Raw genomic sequence first — 19,289 nt, forward strand, 5'->3', positions numbered from 1 at the left:
GCAGACAGCCCAAAATTCTCTCTGGTTGTTGCACTGATTGAATGAGTAAGTCCATCAAGGTTGAATATCACCCCCATGTTGCTGTTAGGGTATACAGTGTTTTTCTGTTTCTGCTCATCTCACTTAGCATCAGTTCATGCAAACCCCTACAGGCTTCCTGAATTCCCATCCCTCCTGTTTTCTAGTAGAACAATAGTGTTCCATGACATACATATACCACAGTTTGCTATGCCATTCTTAATTGAAGGACATTTCCTTGATTTCCAATTTTTGCCACCACAAACAGGGCTGCTATGAATATTTTTGTACAAGTGATGTTTTTACCCTTTTTCATCATCTCTTCAGGGTATAGACCCAGTAGTGATATTGCTGGATTAAAGGGTATGTTCATTTTTGTTGGTCTTTGGGCATAGTTCCAAATTTCTCTCCAGAAAGATCATTATTCTTTTTGATCATATTGGCCAATCTGAGAGGTGTGAGCTGGTACCTCAGAGAAGCTTTGATTTGCATTTCTCTAATAATTATGATTTAGAGCAATTTTTCATATGGCTATGGATTACTTTGATCTCCTCATCTGTAAATTGGCTTTGCATATCCTTTGACCATTTGTCAATTGGGGAATGGCATTTTTTAAAAAAAATATGACCCAGTTCTCTGTATATTTTAGAAATGAGTCCTTTGTCAGAATAATTAGTTGTAAAGCTTGTTTCCCAATTTACTACATTTCTATTGATCTTGGTTACAGTGGTTTTATCTGTGCAAAAGCTTTTTAATTTAATGTAATTGAAATCATCTAGTTTGTTTTTAGTGATGTTCTCCATCTCTTCCCTAGTCATAAACTGCTCCCCTTTTCATAGATATGACAGGTAAAGTAGTCCTTGTTCTTCTAATTTGCTTATAGTATTGTTTTTTATGTCTAAATCCTATAGCCATTTGGATCTTTTCTTGGTAAAGGGTGTTAGGTGTTGGTCTAATCTAAGTTTCTTCCATACTAACTTCCAATTTTCCCAGCAGTTTTTATCAAAGAGAGAGTTTTTACCCCAATAACTGAACTTGTTGGACTTATCAAACAGCAGATTACTATAACTGGCTCCTACTTTTGCACCTAGTCTATTCCACTGGTCCACCTCTCTATTTCTTAGCCAATACCAAACAGTTTTGATGACTGATGCTTTATAATATAATTTTAGGTCAGGTAGGGATAATTCCACTTCTTTTGTACTTTTTTCATCAAATTCCTGGAAATTCTTGACTACACACACACACACACACACACACACACACACACACACACACACATAAAACTAGCAAGATGCAGCAGAAAGAACTAGAAAGAGAAATCCCATTCAAAGTAACTTCAGACAATATAAAATAGATGGGAGTCTGTCTACCTGCCAAGGCAGACTCAGAAACTTTTTTAAAACAATTACAAAACATTTCTCATTCAAATAAAATCAGATTTAAATAACTGGGGATACATCAACTGCTCATGGATAGGCCAAGTCAATATAATAAAAATGACAATTCTACCAAAATTAAACTACTTATTTAGTGCCCTCCCAATCAAAATTCCAATAAATTACTTTGAGTGTTAGAAAAAAGTTTAAGTAAATTCATAAGGAAAAATAAAAAGTCAAGAATTTCAAGGGATTTAATGGAAAAAAGTACAAAAGAATGTGGCTTAGCCCTTCCAGATCTAAAATTATTTTATAAAGCATCAGTCTTCAAAACTGTCTGGTATTGGCTAAGAGTAGTGGATCAGTGGAATAGACTAGGTGCAATAGCAGGAAATGATTATAGTAATCTGCTTTTTGATAAACCCAAAGAGTCCAACTTTGGGGATAAAAAGTCTCGCTTTGATAAAAACTTTTGGGAAAATTGGAAGTTAGTATGGAAGAAACTTGGATTAGACCAATAGCTCACATCCTATACTAAGACAAGATCAAAATGGTTACAGGATTTAAGCATAAAAAACCAATATTATAAGCAGACTAGGAGATCAAAGAATAGTTAGCCTGTCAGATCTATGGAAAAGATTTATGACCAAGGAAAAGAAGGAGAACAGCTTTAAAACAAACTAGTTAATTTTGATTATATTTAATTAAAAAAATTGCACAAACAAAACCACTGTAAACAAGATCAAAAGAAATGTAGTAAATTGGGAACTGATTTTTGCAACTAGTATTTCTGACAAAAGATTCATTTCTAAAATATACAGAGAACTGAGTCAAATTTTTAAAAAAGCCATTCCCCAATTGATAAATGGTCAGAGGAATTACTTTAAATCACTAATTATTAGAGAAGTGCAATTTAAAGCATCTCTGAGGTAGCACCTCACACCTCTCAGACTGGCCAATATGACCAGAAAGGCCAATGATCAATGTTGGAAAGGATGTGGGAAATCTGGAGCACTGATACATTGGTGGTCAAGTTGTGAACTCATCTAGCCATTTTGGAGAGCAATTTTGGAATTATACCCAGAGGGCAACAAAAATGTGCATTCCCTTTGATCCAGCTATACCACTACTGGGTCTATACCCTGAAGAGATTATGAAAAATGTTGAAAATATCACTTATACAAAAATATTCACAGAAGCCTTTTTTGTGGTGGTAAAGAATTGGAAATCAAGGGGATGTCCATCAGTTGGGAAATGGCTTAATAAACTGTGGTATATGTATGTGATGGAACACTATTGTTCCATTAGAAACCAGGAGTGATAGGAATTCAAGGAAGCCTGGAAGGATTTGCATGCTGATGCTGAGCCAGATGAGCAGAACCAGAAGAACATTGTACACTCTATCAGCAACATGTGGGTGCAGATCAACCTTAATCAGCTTGCTCATTCCATCAGTCCAACAATCCAGCACAATTTTGGGGTATTTGCAATGGAGAATACCATTTGTATCTAGAGAAAGAATTATGGAGTTTGAACAAAGACCAAAGGCTATTACCTTTAATTAAAGAAAAGCATTATCTTATTATATAATTTTGCTATCTCTTATTCTTTATTTTTTTTCCTTAAGGATATGATTTTTCTCTCATCACATTCTTTGGAAATACCATGGAAAGAATGTGATGAGAGAAAAATCATATCCTTAAGGAAAAAAATAAAGAATAAGAGATAGCAAAATTATATAATAAGATAATGCTTTTCTTTAATTAAAGGTAATAGCCTTCTGTGGAGGGTAGGGGGAGGTATGCGAGATTAGGGAAAAAATTGTAAAATCCAAAGTAAATAAATAAATAAATAACTAAAAAATTATGAATTCTAAAAGCAGTTTCTCTGCTTTTGAAATATGCAATGGAAGGTTATTTTTGTGATTATGCTTGGCGTTGTTCAAACACTTGTATCATTTCGACTCAATTCTTGACACTGAAGGATTAAAATAATTAAGTTAAGAAGGTAGAAATCCAGAATCTTTATATCAAACCATAAAAGAAAAATAATTAAGTATTGGGTTCCAAGAGTTATTATGGAGGTTTTATTACTATTTCATTGGTATATATGATACGTTAGGTAATTTGAATTTTATTTCTCATATTAATAAGGTTGTCAAGTAAAATTTAAATAAAAATAGTAATTCAATCTATAATATTAGGTGAACACAATTATTTAACTGAGATGATTATTATTTTTGCTCTTCCTCTGTTACTTTCTTTATATAGGACAGAGTTACAGGAGCTGCAGAATCTTTATGAACAAAATCAGGAACACACAGCACAGCAGGCAGAGCTGATCCGGCAACTTCATATTCTCAGTATGGATACACAGAAAGTACTGAGAAATCAGGAAAATGCTCACACAGCTGAAAGTATATCCTATCAAAAAGTATGCATTCATTGTTATAAAATTATATTTATCAAAATTATAGTAATGAAACAATTCAAGTTTTCTAAATTTTAGTGTTCTCTTGTTATATCCATTTTACAAATTTTCTTCTTTGTGAAGCAGTGGAAAAAGGCATTGGGATTTGATTGCATTTTGTATTCTAAGAGTAATCCTTAATATTTAACAATGCCAGGACATGCTACAATTTGAGGCAAGTGACAATGAGATGATCATTCCACTTCATATGTAATAATGGCATATAAGAAACTTACTTGAGTGTTATTCCTAACAACTAAGAGACATTTGGTGGGACAGAATGTGAAGACTGATTTTGTCAAATAGCTTTCTCTCTTGTGATTAGAATATTTGGATCTCCAGTTTTATGTGACTGGAAGCAGATGACATGAGCATAAACTACTCTTACCAACTTAGATACAATTTTGAATAGGCCATATTAATTGACAATATATTCTGAATTAATAGATTTATTGATTTTGTCACAATATTTAGGAAATATAGAAGCAGTACTGCATGGTGAAGAAAAATCCTCAAGTTAAGAAGACCTTGGTTTATATTTTGTTTCTGACCTTCCATGTTATATAACCTCTTTGTGCCTCAAGCTACTACCTAGAATCTACTGCTTTGTTGAGATTGGGACCTATAGTTATAGAAGTTTCTGCAGGAGGAGTATGTTATGATGGTTAAATCACCATCTTTCACATACTCCAATATTTGTGAGATCTGACTTAGGAGTTGTGTAATTTTTAGAGCTTGCAAAAACATGTTTTGTGGTTCATTGTCATTTGTTCAGTCTAGGTTCATAATACCTGGTTGATTTATATGTTTTAATACCAGATTGTTTAACTATGAATTATTTGCCATTTGCTGACTTGTTTTTATCTTCAGCTCCCAAATGGTTTTATTCATCCTATCAAGAAGCTTGTTTTGTAGTTTAGTTCCACAGACAGAGTTCTCCATAAAATGATCTTTTTGGCAAGTGTACTCCTGGCATTCTAACAACATGACCAGCCTATTGCATTGGTGCTCTCTTAAGTAACATCTGAATGCTTGGAAGTTTAAGCTTGAGAAAGGACCTCAGTGTGATATCTTTTCCTGCCAGGTGATCTTTATAATCTTCCTAAGACAATTTGAATGGAAGTGATTCAGTTTCCTGACATGGTGCTGGTAATGCGGTATAAGTAGTTAAGTCTCATATTAATAGACTCATAGTACTTAAAGCTGAAAGGGAATTTTAGACATCATTTCATTCAGTTCTCTACTTTTAGAAATGAGGAACCTGAGGTCCAGAAAAATCCAAGTGACATGCTCAAGGTCACAGAGATAACTGAGTTGGTATTAAAATTTTTTAATCCAAATTCAGTATTCTTTTTTCTTTACCATTCTATTATTATGTATTATGTATGCTCAAACAGTTGAGCAAAAACAATTTATGAAATAATTTCAACACTTTTATACTAAATGAATTTATTTATTGAAACTTAAGTTTAATCTATAATTAAATAGTAATCTTGACTTATATTCTCAGATTTTATGTATTCTACATATTCAAACTGACACCTAGAGCTAATGATAGCTACAGGAATTCTCTTTCCTTTTTTTCTGCTGCAGGTTAGAATTTTAGTCTCTTCCCTTCCCTTTCATCTATATTGATTAATTTCCAGTAGTCTTATCCATTTGAATAAGTCTATTTAAGAAATATTAAGTGCCTTTTTGTCATGAAAGATATTGTGTGAAGTATTGGAACAAAGACAAAAAAAGAAACAATTCTTGCATTTGAGAATTTTACATTTTTCTTTATACAAATAAATATACTATAAGGAAGCTTGATTAAGATAAAAATAATCACTGGAGGGATCAGAGAAGATTTAATGAAGAAAATGACATTTGAGCATTGAAGAAAGACAAGGTGGGGGGCAGGAGTATGTGGAGATAAGATGACACATAAAGGTCAGAGATTAAATGATGCCTCAAAACTCATTTTGCAGTGGCAGAACCCACAAAAAGATGAAGCAATTTTCCAGCTCAAGACAACTTAGAAGGTTAGTAGGAAAGTTCTGTTGCACTGGGGTGAGAGTGGAGGGCAGATTTTGCCCCAGCAAATTAGTAGTAGACTGAATCAGTGGAAGCAGTGGCAGTTTCTGGACCTCTAGCCTACAGATAACTGCTCAGGAGATTACAGGGGTTCATTTGCCAGAAACGGGAACAGGACTGTTCCTTTACCCATATTGGGATCTGGATAAAGCACAAAGAGGAGCACTAGCACACCAGAGCTTTTGTCTATAGGGGAGAAATCTTTATGGTGGGAAAGAGTACCTATGGTTATTTACATACCCATAGCCCACGCCAAGAGAGTGGTAAACATACCTCTCTCTAGATCATACCACCTTGGAACAACTTAAAACCTACAGTTCCCCAGAATTATCTCTCTAACAAAAAAAGACTTGAATCTTGGGACAGTGCTCCATCTACTTCAGAAGGAGAGCCCCATTTTGGTTGGTTCTTGCCCTTTGTTATCAAAAAAGACCCAAGTGGCTGATCAGACAAGCTCAGAATATTCAAGTTTGGCTACAAATAGTCTATGTGTATACCTAGGGTATTTACTTTAAAATTACACTTCTCACATTTCTTTTGAGTTATTTTCATTCTTCTTTCCTCAAAGAGCTTAGCACCCTCTCTGGTGAGGGCATGCCATGCTGGACAGTCCTGTACCAGTGTCTCCCATACTGCTCAATCATTTCTGAAGTTCTTAAGAGAGACCTTCAGGATGTCTCAGTATTGCTTCTGCTGACCCTCTTGTGAGCACTTGCCCTGGGTGAGTTCTCCATAAAATGCTCTTTTTGGACTGGCATTCTAACAACATGACCAGCCCATTGCAGTGGTGCTTTCTTAAGTAACATCTGAATGCTTGGCAGTTTAAGCTTGAGTAAGGACCTCAGTGTGATATCTTTTCCTACCAGGTGATCTTCAGGATCTTTCTGAGACAATTTAAATGGAAGCAATTCAGTTTCCTGACATGGTGCTGGTTGGTAGACTGTCCAGGTTTCATAAGCATATAGCAAAGAGGTCAGCATAGCGGCTCTCTAGACCTTCAGTCTGGTAGTCAGTCTTATACCTCTTCTCTCCCATACTTTCTTTCTGAGCCTCCCAAATACTGGCTAGCACTGACATTGTGTGTCAACCTCATTGTCAGTGTGTCCCTCCTGCCAATGTAAATGAACTTGTTCACAGTACTCAGAACTTCTCCACTTACTGTAATTGATGGTTTCACTTCTGGCTGCTGTGGTCTGGCTGATGGAGCACCTGTGTTTTCTTGGTATTGACTGTTAGACCAAAATGAGCACAAGCAGCAGAGAATCCAATTATGCTTTGGTGCATCTCAGTTTGAGGCTGCATTCATTGTACAATCATCTGCAAACAGAAGATCATGAACTAACACTCCCTCCACTTTTGGTCTTGGCCTGTAGCCATTTCAAGTTGATGAATTTACCATCAGTGTGGTAGATGACCTTGAGGCCATGTTCACCCTCAGTGAAGACGTTTGATAACATCATGTTTAAAGCATGGGCACAAGGACACATCCTTGTTTCACTCCATTGGTGGATTTCACTCCATTGCTATCTAAAGAGGATTGTCCGCTATCCAGAACCTGGAGAAGCATGAAACTGATGTATGTTACTAATGAATTTCTCTGGGCAAGTACATTTGGACATAATTTTCCATAAACCCTCATGATTGATGATATCAAAGCCATTGGTCGGATCTATAAACATTGTATACAGACCTTTTTTTGTTTTTGACATTTTGCCTGGAATTGTTGGGCAGCAAACACCTTATTGACTGTTCTTCAACCCTTTCTGAAACCACACTGGTTCTCAGGGAGGTGACCATCTTCCAGGTGAAGGATCAACCTATTGAGATGGACTCTGGCAAGAATCTTGCCAGAAATGACTAAAAGAGAAATACTCCTGTAGTTGTCCTTTTACCTTTATAGACATGGACTATGGAGGCATCTTTGAAATGCTGGGGGATCACCTCTTCATGCCATATAACCTGGAAAATTTATATCAGCTTTTGGATGAGCATTACCTCCTACCTTATAGATCTCAGTTGGAATAGAATCAACACCACGTGCTTTGCCTCTTGAAAGGAGCCTTAATGGTATTCAAAACCTCTTTTTCAGTTGGAACTTCAGTTTGGGACTGATTAACTTTAACATGAGGTAAATGGTTAATGATTTCTTCATTGATAAATGACAATCTGTTAAGAACACTACGGAAGTGTTCAACCCATCTCTCTCTAGGATCATGTTGGCCTCACTGTCTCAAAATTCATCATCATTCATGGGCAAAACAGGACAACTGATGATGGCTCTAGATGCAGTAGATGACTTTGGTGTCTTTGATATCTAACTAAGCTCTCAGTGCTTCAGCTGTTTCAGGGTTGTTGGAACAAAATGTTCTCATCTGTCTAAATCACCAGTGGAAGACTTAACATGTTTGGGGTAGATAACTCCCACTCCCTCCAATTCACCAATGAGTTAAAATTCCCTAAGTTACCCCTCCTGGTTAACCTGTCTATCAACACAGTTTACCAGGATGTGATTATTGTGCATTCTACAGCTTCTTGGAGCCACAGGTGAGAATTAGGTGCCACAGGTTGACATCAGAGGTGGAAAACAGCCTTGAAAATGGTTCGACAGCACTCATCTCAGAGATGCTAGACTTTTCTTAAATTGTTTTTTGAATTTTATGAATTTCTTCCCAATCTTGCTTCCCTCCCCCACACCCCCCACAGAAGGCAGTCTAACGGTCTTTACATTGTTTCCATGTTATATGTTGATCAAAATTGAATGTGTTGAGAGAGAAATCCTATCCTTTAGAAAATAATAAAATATAAGAGAGCCAAAGTACATAAGATAACTGTTTTTTTTTAAATTAAAGGTAGCAGTCTTTGGTTTTTGTTTAAGCTCCACAATTCTTTCTTTGTATGTAGATGGTATTCTCCAGTGCAGATACCCTAAAATTGTCCCTGATTATATTGCACACTGATGAAATAAGCAAGTCCATTAAGACTGTTCATTAACCCCATGTTGCTGTTAGGGTGAACAGTGTTCTTCTAGTTCTGCTCATCTCACTCAGCATCAGGTCATGCAAATCTTTCCAGGCTTCTCTGAATTCCCATCCCTCCTGGTTTCTAATAGAATAAAAGTGTTCAATAACATACATATGCCACAATTTGTTCAGCCATTCCCCAATTGGTGGACATTCACTCAATTTCCATTTTTTTTGCCACCACAAACAGGGCTTCTATGAATATTTTTGTACAAGTGATGTTTTTACCCTTTTTCTTTATTTCTTCAGGGTTATAGACCCAGGAGTGGCATTGCTGGATCAAAGGGTGTGCCCATTTTTTATTGACCTTTGGGCATAATTACAAATTGCTCTTCAGAAAGTCGAATGACTTCACAGCTCTACCAACAATGGATTAGCGTCCCAGATTTCACACATCCCTTTCAACATTGCTTATTGTCTTTTCTAGTCATATTGGCCAGTCTGCAAGGTGTGAAGAGATTCTTTAATTTGCTTTTCTCTAGTCAGTAATGATTTAGAGCAATTTTTCATATGACTATGGATTGCTTTGATTTCCTCATCTGTAAATTGCCTTTGCATATCCTTTGACCATTTGTCAATTGGGGAATGACTTGTTTTTTTTATAAATTTGACTCAGTTCTCTATCTAGTTTAGAAATATGTCCTTTGTCAGAAATACTAGTTGTAGAAATTGTTTCCCAATTTACTACATTTCTTTTGATCTTGTTTACTGTGGTTTTGTTTGTGCAAAAGCTTTTTAATTTAATGTAATAAGTTTATCTAGTTTGTTTTTAATGATGTTCTCCAATTCTTTCTTGGTCATAAACTGCTTCCTTTTCCATAGATCTGACAGGCAAACTATTCTTTGATCTCCTAGTTTGTTTATAATATTTTCTTTTATGTCTAAATCCTGTACACATTTTGATCTAATCTTGCTGTAGGGTGAAAGATATTGGTCTAATCCAAGTTTCTGCCATATTAACTTCCAGTTTTCAAAACAGTTTTCATTGAAGAGAGAGTTTTTATCCCAGAAGCTGAACTCTTTGTGTTTATCAAACAGCAAATTACTATAATCATTTCCTGCTATCATCTCTTTTGCACTTAGTCTATTCCACTGATCCACCACTCTATTTCTTAGCAAATACCATGGCTACAATGATGACTGATGCTTTATAATATAATTTTAGATCTAGTAAGGCTAAGCCACCTTCTTTTGCTCTTTTTTCCCCATTAAATCTCTGGATATTCTTGACTTTATTTCTCCATATGAATTTCTTTCAATTTTTTCTAGCTCATTAAAGTAAGTAAATTTTTGGAAGTTTGATTGGTAAGGCACTAAATAAGTAGTTTAATTTAGATATAATTGTCATTTTTATTATATTAGCTTGGCCTATCCATGAGCAGTTGATATTTGCCAGTTATTTAAATCTGATTTTATTTGCATGAGAAGTGTTTTATAGTTGTTTTTGTAGAAGTTCTGAGTCTGCCTTGGCAGGTAGACTCCCACCTATTTTATATTGTCTTTTACTTTAGATGGGATTTCTCTTTCTAGCTCTTGCTACTGCATCTTGCCAGTCATATATAGAAATGCTGGGGTTTTTATGAGAGTTTATTTTATATCCTGTGACTTTGCTAAAGTTGCTAATTGGTTCTAGTAGTTTAAAAATTTTTTTTTTACCATTCTCTAGGTATACTATCATGTCATCTGCAAAGAGTAAGAGTTTTGTTTCTTCCTTCCCAATTCTAATTCCTTCAATTTCTTTTTCTTCTCTTATTGCTGAAGCTAACATTTCTAACACAAAATTGAATACTAGTGGTGATAATGGGCATCCTTATTTTACCCCTGATCTTATTGGGAATGCCTCTAGCTTATTCCTCATTTCATATAATGCTTGTTGATAGTTTCAGATAGATACTACTTATCATTCTGAGGAACAATCCATTTATTCCTACATTCTCTAGTGTTTTTAGTAGGAATGGGTGCTGTATTTTGTCAAAGGCTTTTTCAGAATCTATTGATGTAATCATAGGATTTCTGAAAGGTTTGTTATTTATAGAGTTAAGTATACTAACAGTTTTCCTAATATTGAACCAATCCTGCATTCCTGGGATAAATCCTGCTTAGTTATAGCATATTATTCCAGTGTTAAATTGCTACAATTGCTTTGCTAAGATTTTATTTAAGATTTTTGCATCTATATTCATTAGGGAGATAGGTCTATAATTTTCTTTCTCTGTTTTGACTCTTCCTGGTTTAGGTATGAGCACCATATTAGTGTCACAGAAAAAGTTAGGCAGAGTTCTGTCTTCATCTATTTTTCCAAAGAGTTTTTATAGAGATGGAACCAATTGTTCCTTAAATGTTTGATAGAACTCACTTGTGAATCCATCTGACCCTGAAGATTTTCTTTTAGGGAGCTCAATAATGACTTATTGAATTTCTTTTTCTTAGAGTTCTTTAGATATTTAATTTCATCTTCATTTAACCTGGGCAACTTATATTTTTGTAAATATTCATCCCTTTCACTTAGATTATGAAATTTACTGCCATACAGTTGGGCAAAATAATTTTGAATTATTACTTTAATTTCCTTCTCAATAGTGGTGTGTTCACCTTTTTTTTTATTTATGAAGGTAGCAATTTGGTTTTCTCCTTTTTTAAAACCAAATTAACTAGAAGTTTATTAATTTTATTTTTTCCCATAAAACCAACCCAATTTTATTTATTAGTTCAATAGTTTTCTTGCTTTCAAACTTATTAATTTCTCCTTAAATTTTTAAAATTTTCGGGTGGCTAGGTGGGACAGTGGATTAAACACTAGCCTTGGAGTCAGGAGTACCTGAGTTCAAGTCCAACCTCAGACACTTAATAATTACCTAGCTGTGTGGCCTTGGGCAAGCCAATTAACCCCATTGCCTTTCAAAAAAACTAAAAAAATTTTAATTTCTAATTTGGTATTTAATTGGGGTTGCTTATTTGTTTTTTCCTCTGATTTTTTAGTTATATGCTTAGTTCATTGATTTCCTCTTTCCCTAATTTATTCATGTAATCATTTAAAGATATACTATATCTGCTGACAACTGCCTTGGCTATGTCCCATAAGTTTTGACATATTGTCTCATTATTGTCGTTATCTAGGGTGAAATCATTAATTCTTCCTATAATTTGTTGTTTGATCCACTCTTTCTTTAAATGAAGTTATTAACCCCATTTTTTTTTAGTTTTTTGCAAGGCAAATGGGGTTAAGTGGCTTGCCCAAGGACACACAGTTAGGTAATTATTAAGGGTCTGAGCTTGGATTTGAATTCAGGTACTCCTGACTCCTGAGCTGGTGCTCTATCCACTGCATCACCTAGCCACGCCCGAAGTTATTAAGTTTCCAATTCATTTTAGGTCTATCTCTCCATAGCCCTTCACTGCATGTGATTTTTATTGCATTTTTATCTGAGAAGGATATATTTATTATTTCTATCTTTCTGCATTTGATTATAAGGTTTTTTTATGCCCTGGTACATTGTCAGTTTTTGTTTAAGTTTCATGTACTACAGAAAAAAAAATCCTGAAGCATTTAACAAAATAGGAGACTTCCAACTTTTCCTTTCTATCCCCACTCAGTTTTCTCAAAGGTCTATCAAGTCTGGGTTTTCTAATCTTTCATTTACCTCCTTAACTTCCTTCTTGTTTATGGTTAGGTTTATTTATATCTAAGAGCAGGAGGTTGAGGTCTCCCACCAGTAGAGTTATGCTATCTATGTCTTCCTGTAACTCATTCAACTTCTCCTCTTTAACTTTAAGCCAAATCTGATGAGAGTAAGATTCAGAGGGTTCTCAACTCTTCCCTTCTTCCCCTCTATTGGAATAGGTCCTTTGTATCTCTATGTAAAGTGAGTTACACCATTCAGTCTCCTCCATCCTTCTGTCTTTTTACTGCCCCCCTCCCTTTTAAAGGAGATATTGTTTTTAAATCATTCTGTCAGAGTCTTGGATAAGTCATGAGTGTCCATGATTTTTTGCTAAGTATATTCTCTCTAATAGAGTTACATTTCTTGAGAGTTATGAGAATCTTTCTCATAAGTGGGGATATAGCAAGTTTCATCTTATTGGATAGCAGTTTTATTCCTTTCCCCTTTCCCCCCCTTTTTATGGGTCTCTTGAGTCTCCTCTTTAAAGTCTAAATTTACATTTAGCTCTGATCTTTTCATCAGGAAAAGTTGGAAGTCTCCTATTTCATTAAATGTCCATCTTTTCCCCTGGAAGAGAAGGCTCAGTTTTGCCAGAGAGTGAATTCTTTTTTTTGTGAGGCAAATGGGTTTAAGTGGCTTGCCCAAGGCCACACAGCTAGATAATCATTAAGTGACTGAGGCTGGATTTGAAGTCAGGGACTTCTGACTCTAGGGCTGGTGCTGCATATACTGTGCCACCTAGCTGCCCCAGATAGTGAATTTTTGAATGCCTTCCTTGCTCCCTTGCTCTTCAGAATATTGCATTCCAGGTCCTTCAGTCACTTAATGTTTATGCAGCTAGGTCTTGTATAATCCTTACTGGGATTCCTTCATATCTAAATTGTTTCTTTCTGTCTGCTTGCAGGAATTTCTCTTTTATCCAACAGTTCTGGAATTTGGTCATAGGATTCCTTGGTGTTTTCATTTTTGATCCTCTTTCAGGAGGGGATAGATGTATTCTTTCAATAACTATTTTGCCCTCTGGTTCCATGATATCAAGGAATTTTCCATCATTAAAACGTGTAATATTAATTCCAAGCTTTCTTTTCCCCCTCCTCCTCAATGTTTTCAGGAAGCCTAATGGTTCTTAAATTTTCTCTCCTGGATCTACTCTCAAGGTCAGTGGTTTTTGCACATGAGGTATTTTACATTTTCTTCTATTTTTTCTAGTTTTTTGGTTTTGTTTAACAGATTCTTGTTGTCTCATGAAGTCATTATTTTCCACAGATTCCATTCTATTTTTTTTAGAGAAGTATTTTCTTCTTTTACCTTTTGCAGCTATTTTTCCAATTTGTCAATTCTTTTTTTTTAGGTTTTTGCAAGGCAGTGGGGTTAAGTGGCTGGCTCAAGACCACACAGCTAGGTAATTATTAAGTGTCTGAGGCTAGATTTAAACTCAGGTACTCCTGATTCCAGGGCCAGTGCTCTATCTACTGCACCACATAGCTGCCCCGGTCGATTCTCCTTTTGAAGGAGTTTTCTTTTTGCCCAGTTGTGGTTTTGAGAGAATTATTTTCTTGTTGTGAGATGTTAATTTTCTCTTCAGTTTCTTTTCCTCACTTTTTCGAATTAATTTTTAAACTTCTTCCTGATTTATTCAGGAGAGATAGTTTAAGAATTATTGGCCTTTATTCATTTTCCTAAGCACTTATCTGGGGGGGGGGGGCTGGCTCAAAGACCTTTGGTATTGAAATCCCTATAGGCTTTGCTCACTGGGTTTAGTAACTCCAAGTGGGCTGGCTTGCAGGAGGGTGTTTTCTCAGGAGGGTCTGTGACCTTGATTTTAGGCCCACTCCCTAGACCTGGAGTGGGTGGGGGGCACAACTGGATACTGTCATCCTTATACAATGTGGACTGTGCCCTGGGTCTAGGTAGTTAATCTCCCTATTCAGCTGAGGGCACTCTGCTGCCCATGCTTGAGCCTGGAGTGTGGGGGTGGAGGGGGGCTTTTACTGAGTTTGTTCTGGGCAAAGGACTATGTTGAAGGTGTGGAGGTCATGGCCCTTGTCCTCTAGATCAGCCTAAGCCTAGTAGAGTGATATCTAGTCACACTCTGCAACTCTCTGTGCTCGAATTCCTCCTCCAGCCCTGCTGGAGCTCCCCTGTTCCAACCACTCTCACAACCAAAGCCTACGTGGCTAAAACTGGTCCTCTGGCTTCAGCCACCCCTAGGTTGGCTGTCTGCTCTCTGCCCCTGACTCACCCACACTCCCCTGAGACAGACTTTGTGGTGCGATGTTCTTCTAGCTCCTTTTTCTTAATTTTGTCAATTGAAAATTCATATTAGTTCTTTGGGAAAGCCAGGAGAGCTTAGCAAAGTGCCTGGCTTCTCTCCACCATCTTGGCTGAAAGTCCAGTATTAGGCTTTCCTGAATACACCCTAAAACCCACAGCCCCTCTTTAGCATAATGTAAAAAAGTCTTGAAAACTGGATAAATGAGCAAACAGCAGGAAAAATATTCTGACTATTGAAGTTATTATTGTGTCAGGCAAGATCAAAACACACCCTGAAACCAGAGTCCCACCTTATCAAAAGTTAAAATCAAGTCAGAGACTGGGAAAATGTGTATACACTAGACAAAAAAAGAATCTGGCTATAGACATTTATTTTGATCCTATGGAGGATCAAAATACACACTCAGAATATGACAAAGATCAAAATACATACTCAGAAAACAAACAATGAAATCTGAATCGAAAATCTCAAAAAATATATGAATTTGTCTCAGTTCATAGAAGAGCTCACAGAGGATTTTAAAAGTTATGTCAGAGAGGTTAAAGGAAAAATTAGGAAGGGAAATGAGAGTGATGCCAAAAATAATGAAAAAGAGCTAACAGCTCTATAAAAGAGCCACAAAAATACTGAACAAAATAACACCTTAAAAAACCACAATAGACACTATTACACTGTTGGTGGAGCTGTGAACTCATCCAACCCTTCTGGAGAGCTATTTGGAACTATGCCCAAAGGGCAACAAAAATGTGCATACCCTTTGACCCAGAAATACCACTATTGGGTCTATACCCTGAAGAGATGAGGAAAAAGGGTAAAAACATTACTTGTACAAAAATATTTATTGCAGCCCTGTTTGTGGTGGCAAAGAATTGGAAATCCAGTAAATGTCCTTCAATTGGGGAATGGTTTAGCAAACTGTGGTATATGTATGTTATGGAATACTATTGTTCTATTAGAAATCAGGAGGGACGGGATTTCAGGGAAACCTGGGGGGATTTGCATGAACTGATGCTGAGTGAGATGAGCAGAACCAGAAAAACACTGTACACCCTAATAGCAACATGGGAGTGATGTTCAACCTTGAAGGACTTGCTCATTCCATCAGCTCAACAATTGGGAACAATTTTTGGCTGTCAGCAAAGGAGAGTACCATCTGGATCCAGATAAGGAGTTGTGCAGTATGAACAAAGTACAAGGACTATTCCCTTTAATTTGGGAAAAAACCCAGATGTCTTATGGTTTGATCTGGTTACCTCTGAGAATTCTGTTCTCTTTAAGGATATGATCTCTCTCTCATCACACCCAATTTGGATCGAGGTACAACATGGAAACAAAGTAAAGACTGACAGAGTGCTATCTGTGGGGTGGGGGTGGGGGAGGGAAGCAAGATTGGGAAAAAATTGTAAAACTCAAATAATATCTTTAATAAAAATTTAAAAAAAACCCACAATGGGCCATATGATAAAGAGAGGCACAAAAAATCCACTAAAGAAAAGAATGTCTTGCAAAGCATAACTGACTAAATGGGAAAAGAGCAGAATTGGCCAGTTGGAAAAAGGCATAAAAATTCACTGAAGAAAATAACTCCTTAAGAAGTATTATTAGCCAAGTGGAAAAGGAGGTACAAAAATTCACTGAATAAAATCATACCTTAAAAATTAGAATTGGGCACATGGAAGCTAATTTCACCATGTAGAATGATGAAACAATCAAACAAAATCAAAAGAATGTAAAAGAAAGAATAAATGAGAAATGCCTTAATGGACAAACAGCTGACCTTGGAAATTGATTCAGTTTGCTGAGTGATAATGAAAGCCCATTGTACACATTAACAACAACATCATGAAACAATGAACTATGTTGGTTCCAGCTCTTTTCATCAGTTCAGAGATCAAAGACAATCCTGAGAGTCCTGCTCTGGACAATGTCATCAACATCCAATGGGTAAAAAATCTATGGTGTCTGGGTGCAGAGCAAAGTATACTATGTTCACTTTAAAAAAAAAAGCTTTTGCATTTTTCCTTTGTTTCTCATGTTTTTTTCTTTTCTCCTTAGTTCTCTTTCACAATATGACTAATATGTAAATATGGGAATGAGAATGTTCATGTACAACTTTTACCAGACTATTCTCTGCCATGGGGAGGAGGGAATCATTCACTTTCAAATGGATGAATATTGAAAAGTAATTGTTTGTAATTGGAAAAAAAGAAAATTTCAAGTTAACAAAAAAGAAAATTTATTTGGGAGAGACTGGATTACTTGAAAGCCATGAATAACAAAAAAAAAGAGCCTAACCATCATCTTTCAAGAAATTGTTAAGGAAAATTGCCCTGATATTCTAGAAGCAGTGAGTAAAATAGGAAATTGAAAGAATTCACCAATCACTTCCTAATAGTGACCCCTAAATGAAAACTCTCAGGAATATTATAGTCATGTTCTAGAGTTCCCAGATCAAGGTGGAACTATGCAAATAGCCTAGAAGGAAGAAAATGAATCTAAAAGGCAGAGAGAAAGAGAACATTTTAGATAGTGACATTTAGGAACTTCATATTTCAGGCAAATCCAGGGGAGTATCTGTGTTGATATGAGTGCTGTTGTTGAAGGTAATGAGAGGGAGAAATGGTGCCTAAATCTTTTTTTCTGTTACTTTTCTTTTTACTGTTCTTTCAGGAACATCCTGAAATTATTATCCTACTTTTGCTTGCTTCTCTCAGAGAAAAACAATGGAAGCAAGGATTTATTGAACTCCTACTAAGAATAATGCACTTTACAAATGTCTCTTTTTTTTTACTTCTTGGGACATCAGTACTATTAATGTTCTTATTTTACATTTGAGGAAAGTAAGGCAAAAATTGTTTAAGTGACTTGCTCAGGCTTGCCCTGGATTTTTTTGTTTGAGGTCAAATTTGAAATCAGGTCTTCCTGACTCTAGGCTTTGGCTGCACCAACAAACTACCTAAAAACCAGAGGCTCAGACTTCTCCACAAACAATTTCTATGCTTTACTTTTTGTGATTGAATTCTCCAAATAACTTGAGTCTTGACTTTACTCAGAAATGTTAATGAATATCATTTCAGACTTCTATTTTCAAAGATCCATCAATAATGTCTTTGTGAAACTATTTTTTCTTATTGTATCTAAGTGGAAATAAAGTGTATATCCTCACATATAGCAAGAAGTCTTTTCATTACAACATCCAGCAGAGAATTGGGAACAAAATATGGTTTTAAAAACATTTATTGATTATTACTAGCAGTTAAGGTAATGCAGTGATAGAGCACTGTGCCTGAAGTCAGGAAGACTTATCTTCCCGAGTTCAAATCTGACCTCAAAAATTTACTTACTGGGTAAGTCATGTCACCTTCTTTGTTTCAGTTCCTTTTGTATGTAATGTTTTGAAGAAGAAAATGGCAAACTCTATGAAAATACCAAATGGGGACGTGAACAGTAGGACACAACTCAAATGACTGAACAAGCAAAAATCCTAACAAAATTTAAAACTGGTTCTATATGTGCTTTAAGAAAGCATATGGCAAAAATTTTGTTCAATTCCAAGCAAGAAAATGAGAAAAACTTTAGTCAAAAGGAGCACATGATGAATGAGGAAAGAAGGTGGACCTGCCTTGTATGTGATGGAAAATCAGAGAAAGAGTGAAGAATTATCTCTAAAAGTTTAATGCCCACTTCCTCACCTGCCAGAATTCTTGTCCTCGGTCACTGACCCTTCCAGTTTATAGTTGTAGGAGTTGTAGATTCTACCACTGGAAGATCTTTGCAGAGGGGAAGTTCTCAGTTACATTTTGATGGCTGAAGGAAAGGAAGAATTGGTGTTGCAAACTGTAATTGTTCATACTTTTTCTATAAACACTGTTGTGCATAATGATCAGATTAGTTATATTCAATAGTGCAGTTTTATACTTCAGGTACAGTTTAGGTGAAATAAGCAAGCTTTGTGGCCTGATTTGAAGGCCCCAAAGCTATCATATCAACATCATTTCTTTGTGAAGTTATCTTTTAGATTTAAAATGTAAATTTTATAAATTAAATTTTAGAACATAATCATTTGTAAATTTAAAGTGCTTATATTTAAAGTTGATAATTTTAGTATGCATTTAAAAACCAAACACTAAAACAAAGATCTCTCTCTTTCTCCCCCCCTTAGCTGTTATTTTTCCTAGCCTTTTTCTCCTTTAGTTTCTACATAGACCTTCAAAAAGAGAGATACTTTTTTCCCTTGAGTCACCTAATTCACTCTGTTAAAAGAGTCATTTAGCAGTTTATCTTCATCTGTGGTTTTGAGTTAAGAACCAATTTTTTATCTCTCAGCTACTAGGACTTCTGTTTGTTATTTTCTCCCTATCTCAACTATTGGAGGAAGAACTTGTCAATG

At 35.8% G+C, this 19,289-nt stretch overlaps 1 protein-coding gene across 2 annotated transcripts in view; it reads left to right on the forward strand.

Annotated features, from left to right (window-relative positions):
* Nucleotides 1-19,289, forward strand: part of CNTLN (centlein) — a 585,894-nt gene that overhangs the window by 268,712 nt on the left and 297,893 nt on the right. For both annotated transcript variants that reach the window (XM_074197564.1, XM_074197563.1), the window contains exon 7: nt 3,668-3,830. In XM_074197564.1, the coding sequence (XP_074053665.1) occupies nt 3,668-3,830 (163 nt within the window). The remainder of the gene's footprint in view (nt 1-3,667; nt 3,831-19,289) is intronic.

This window comes from Macrotis lagotis, chromosome 8, assembly GCF_037893015.1.
Source record: "Macrotis lagotis isolate mMagLag1 chromosome 8, bilby.v1.9.chrom.fasta, whole genome shotgun sequence".
NCBI lineage: Eukaryota > Metazoa > Chordata > Mammalia > Peramelemorphia > Peramelidae > Macrotis > Macrotis lagotis.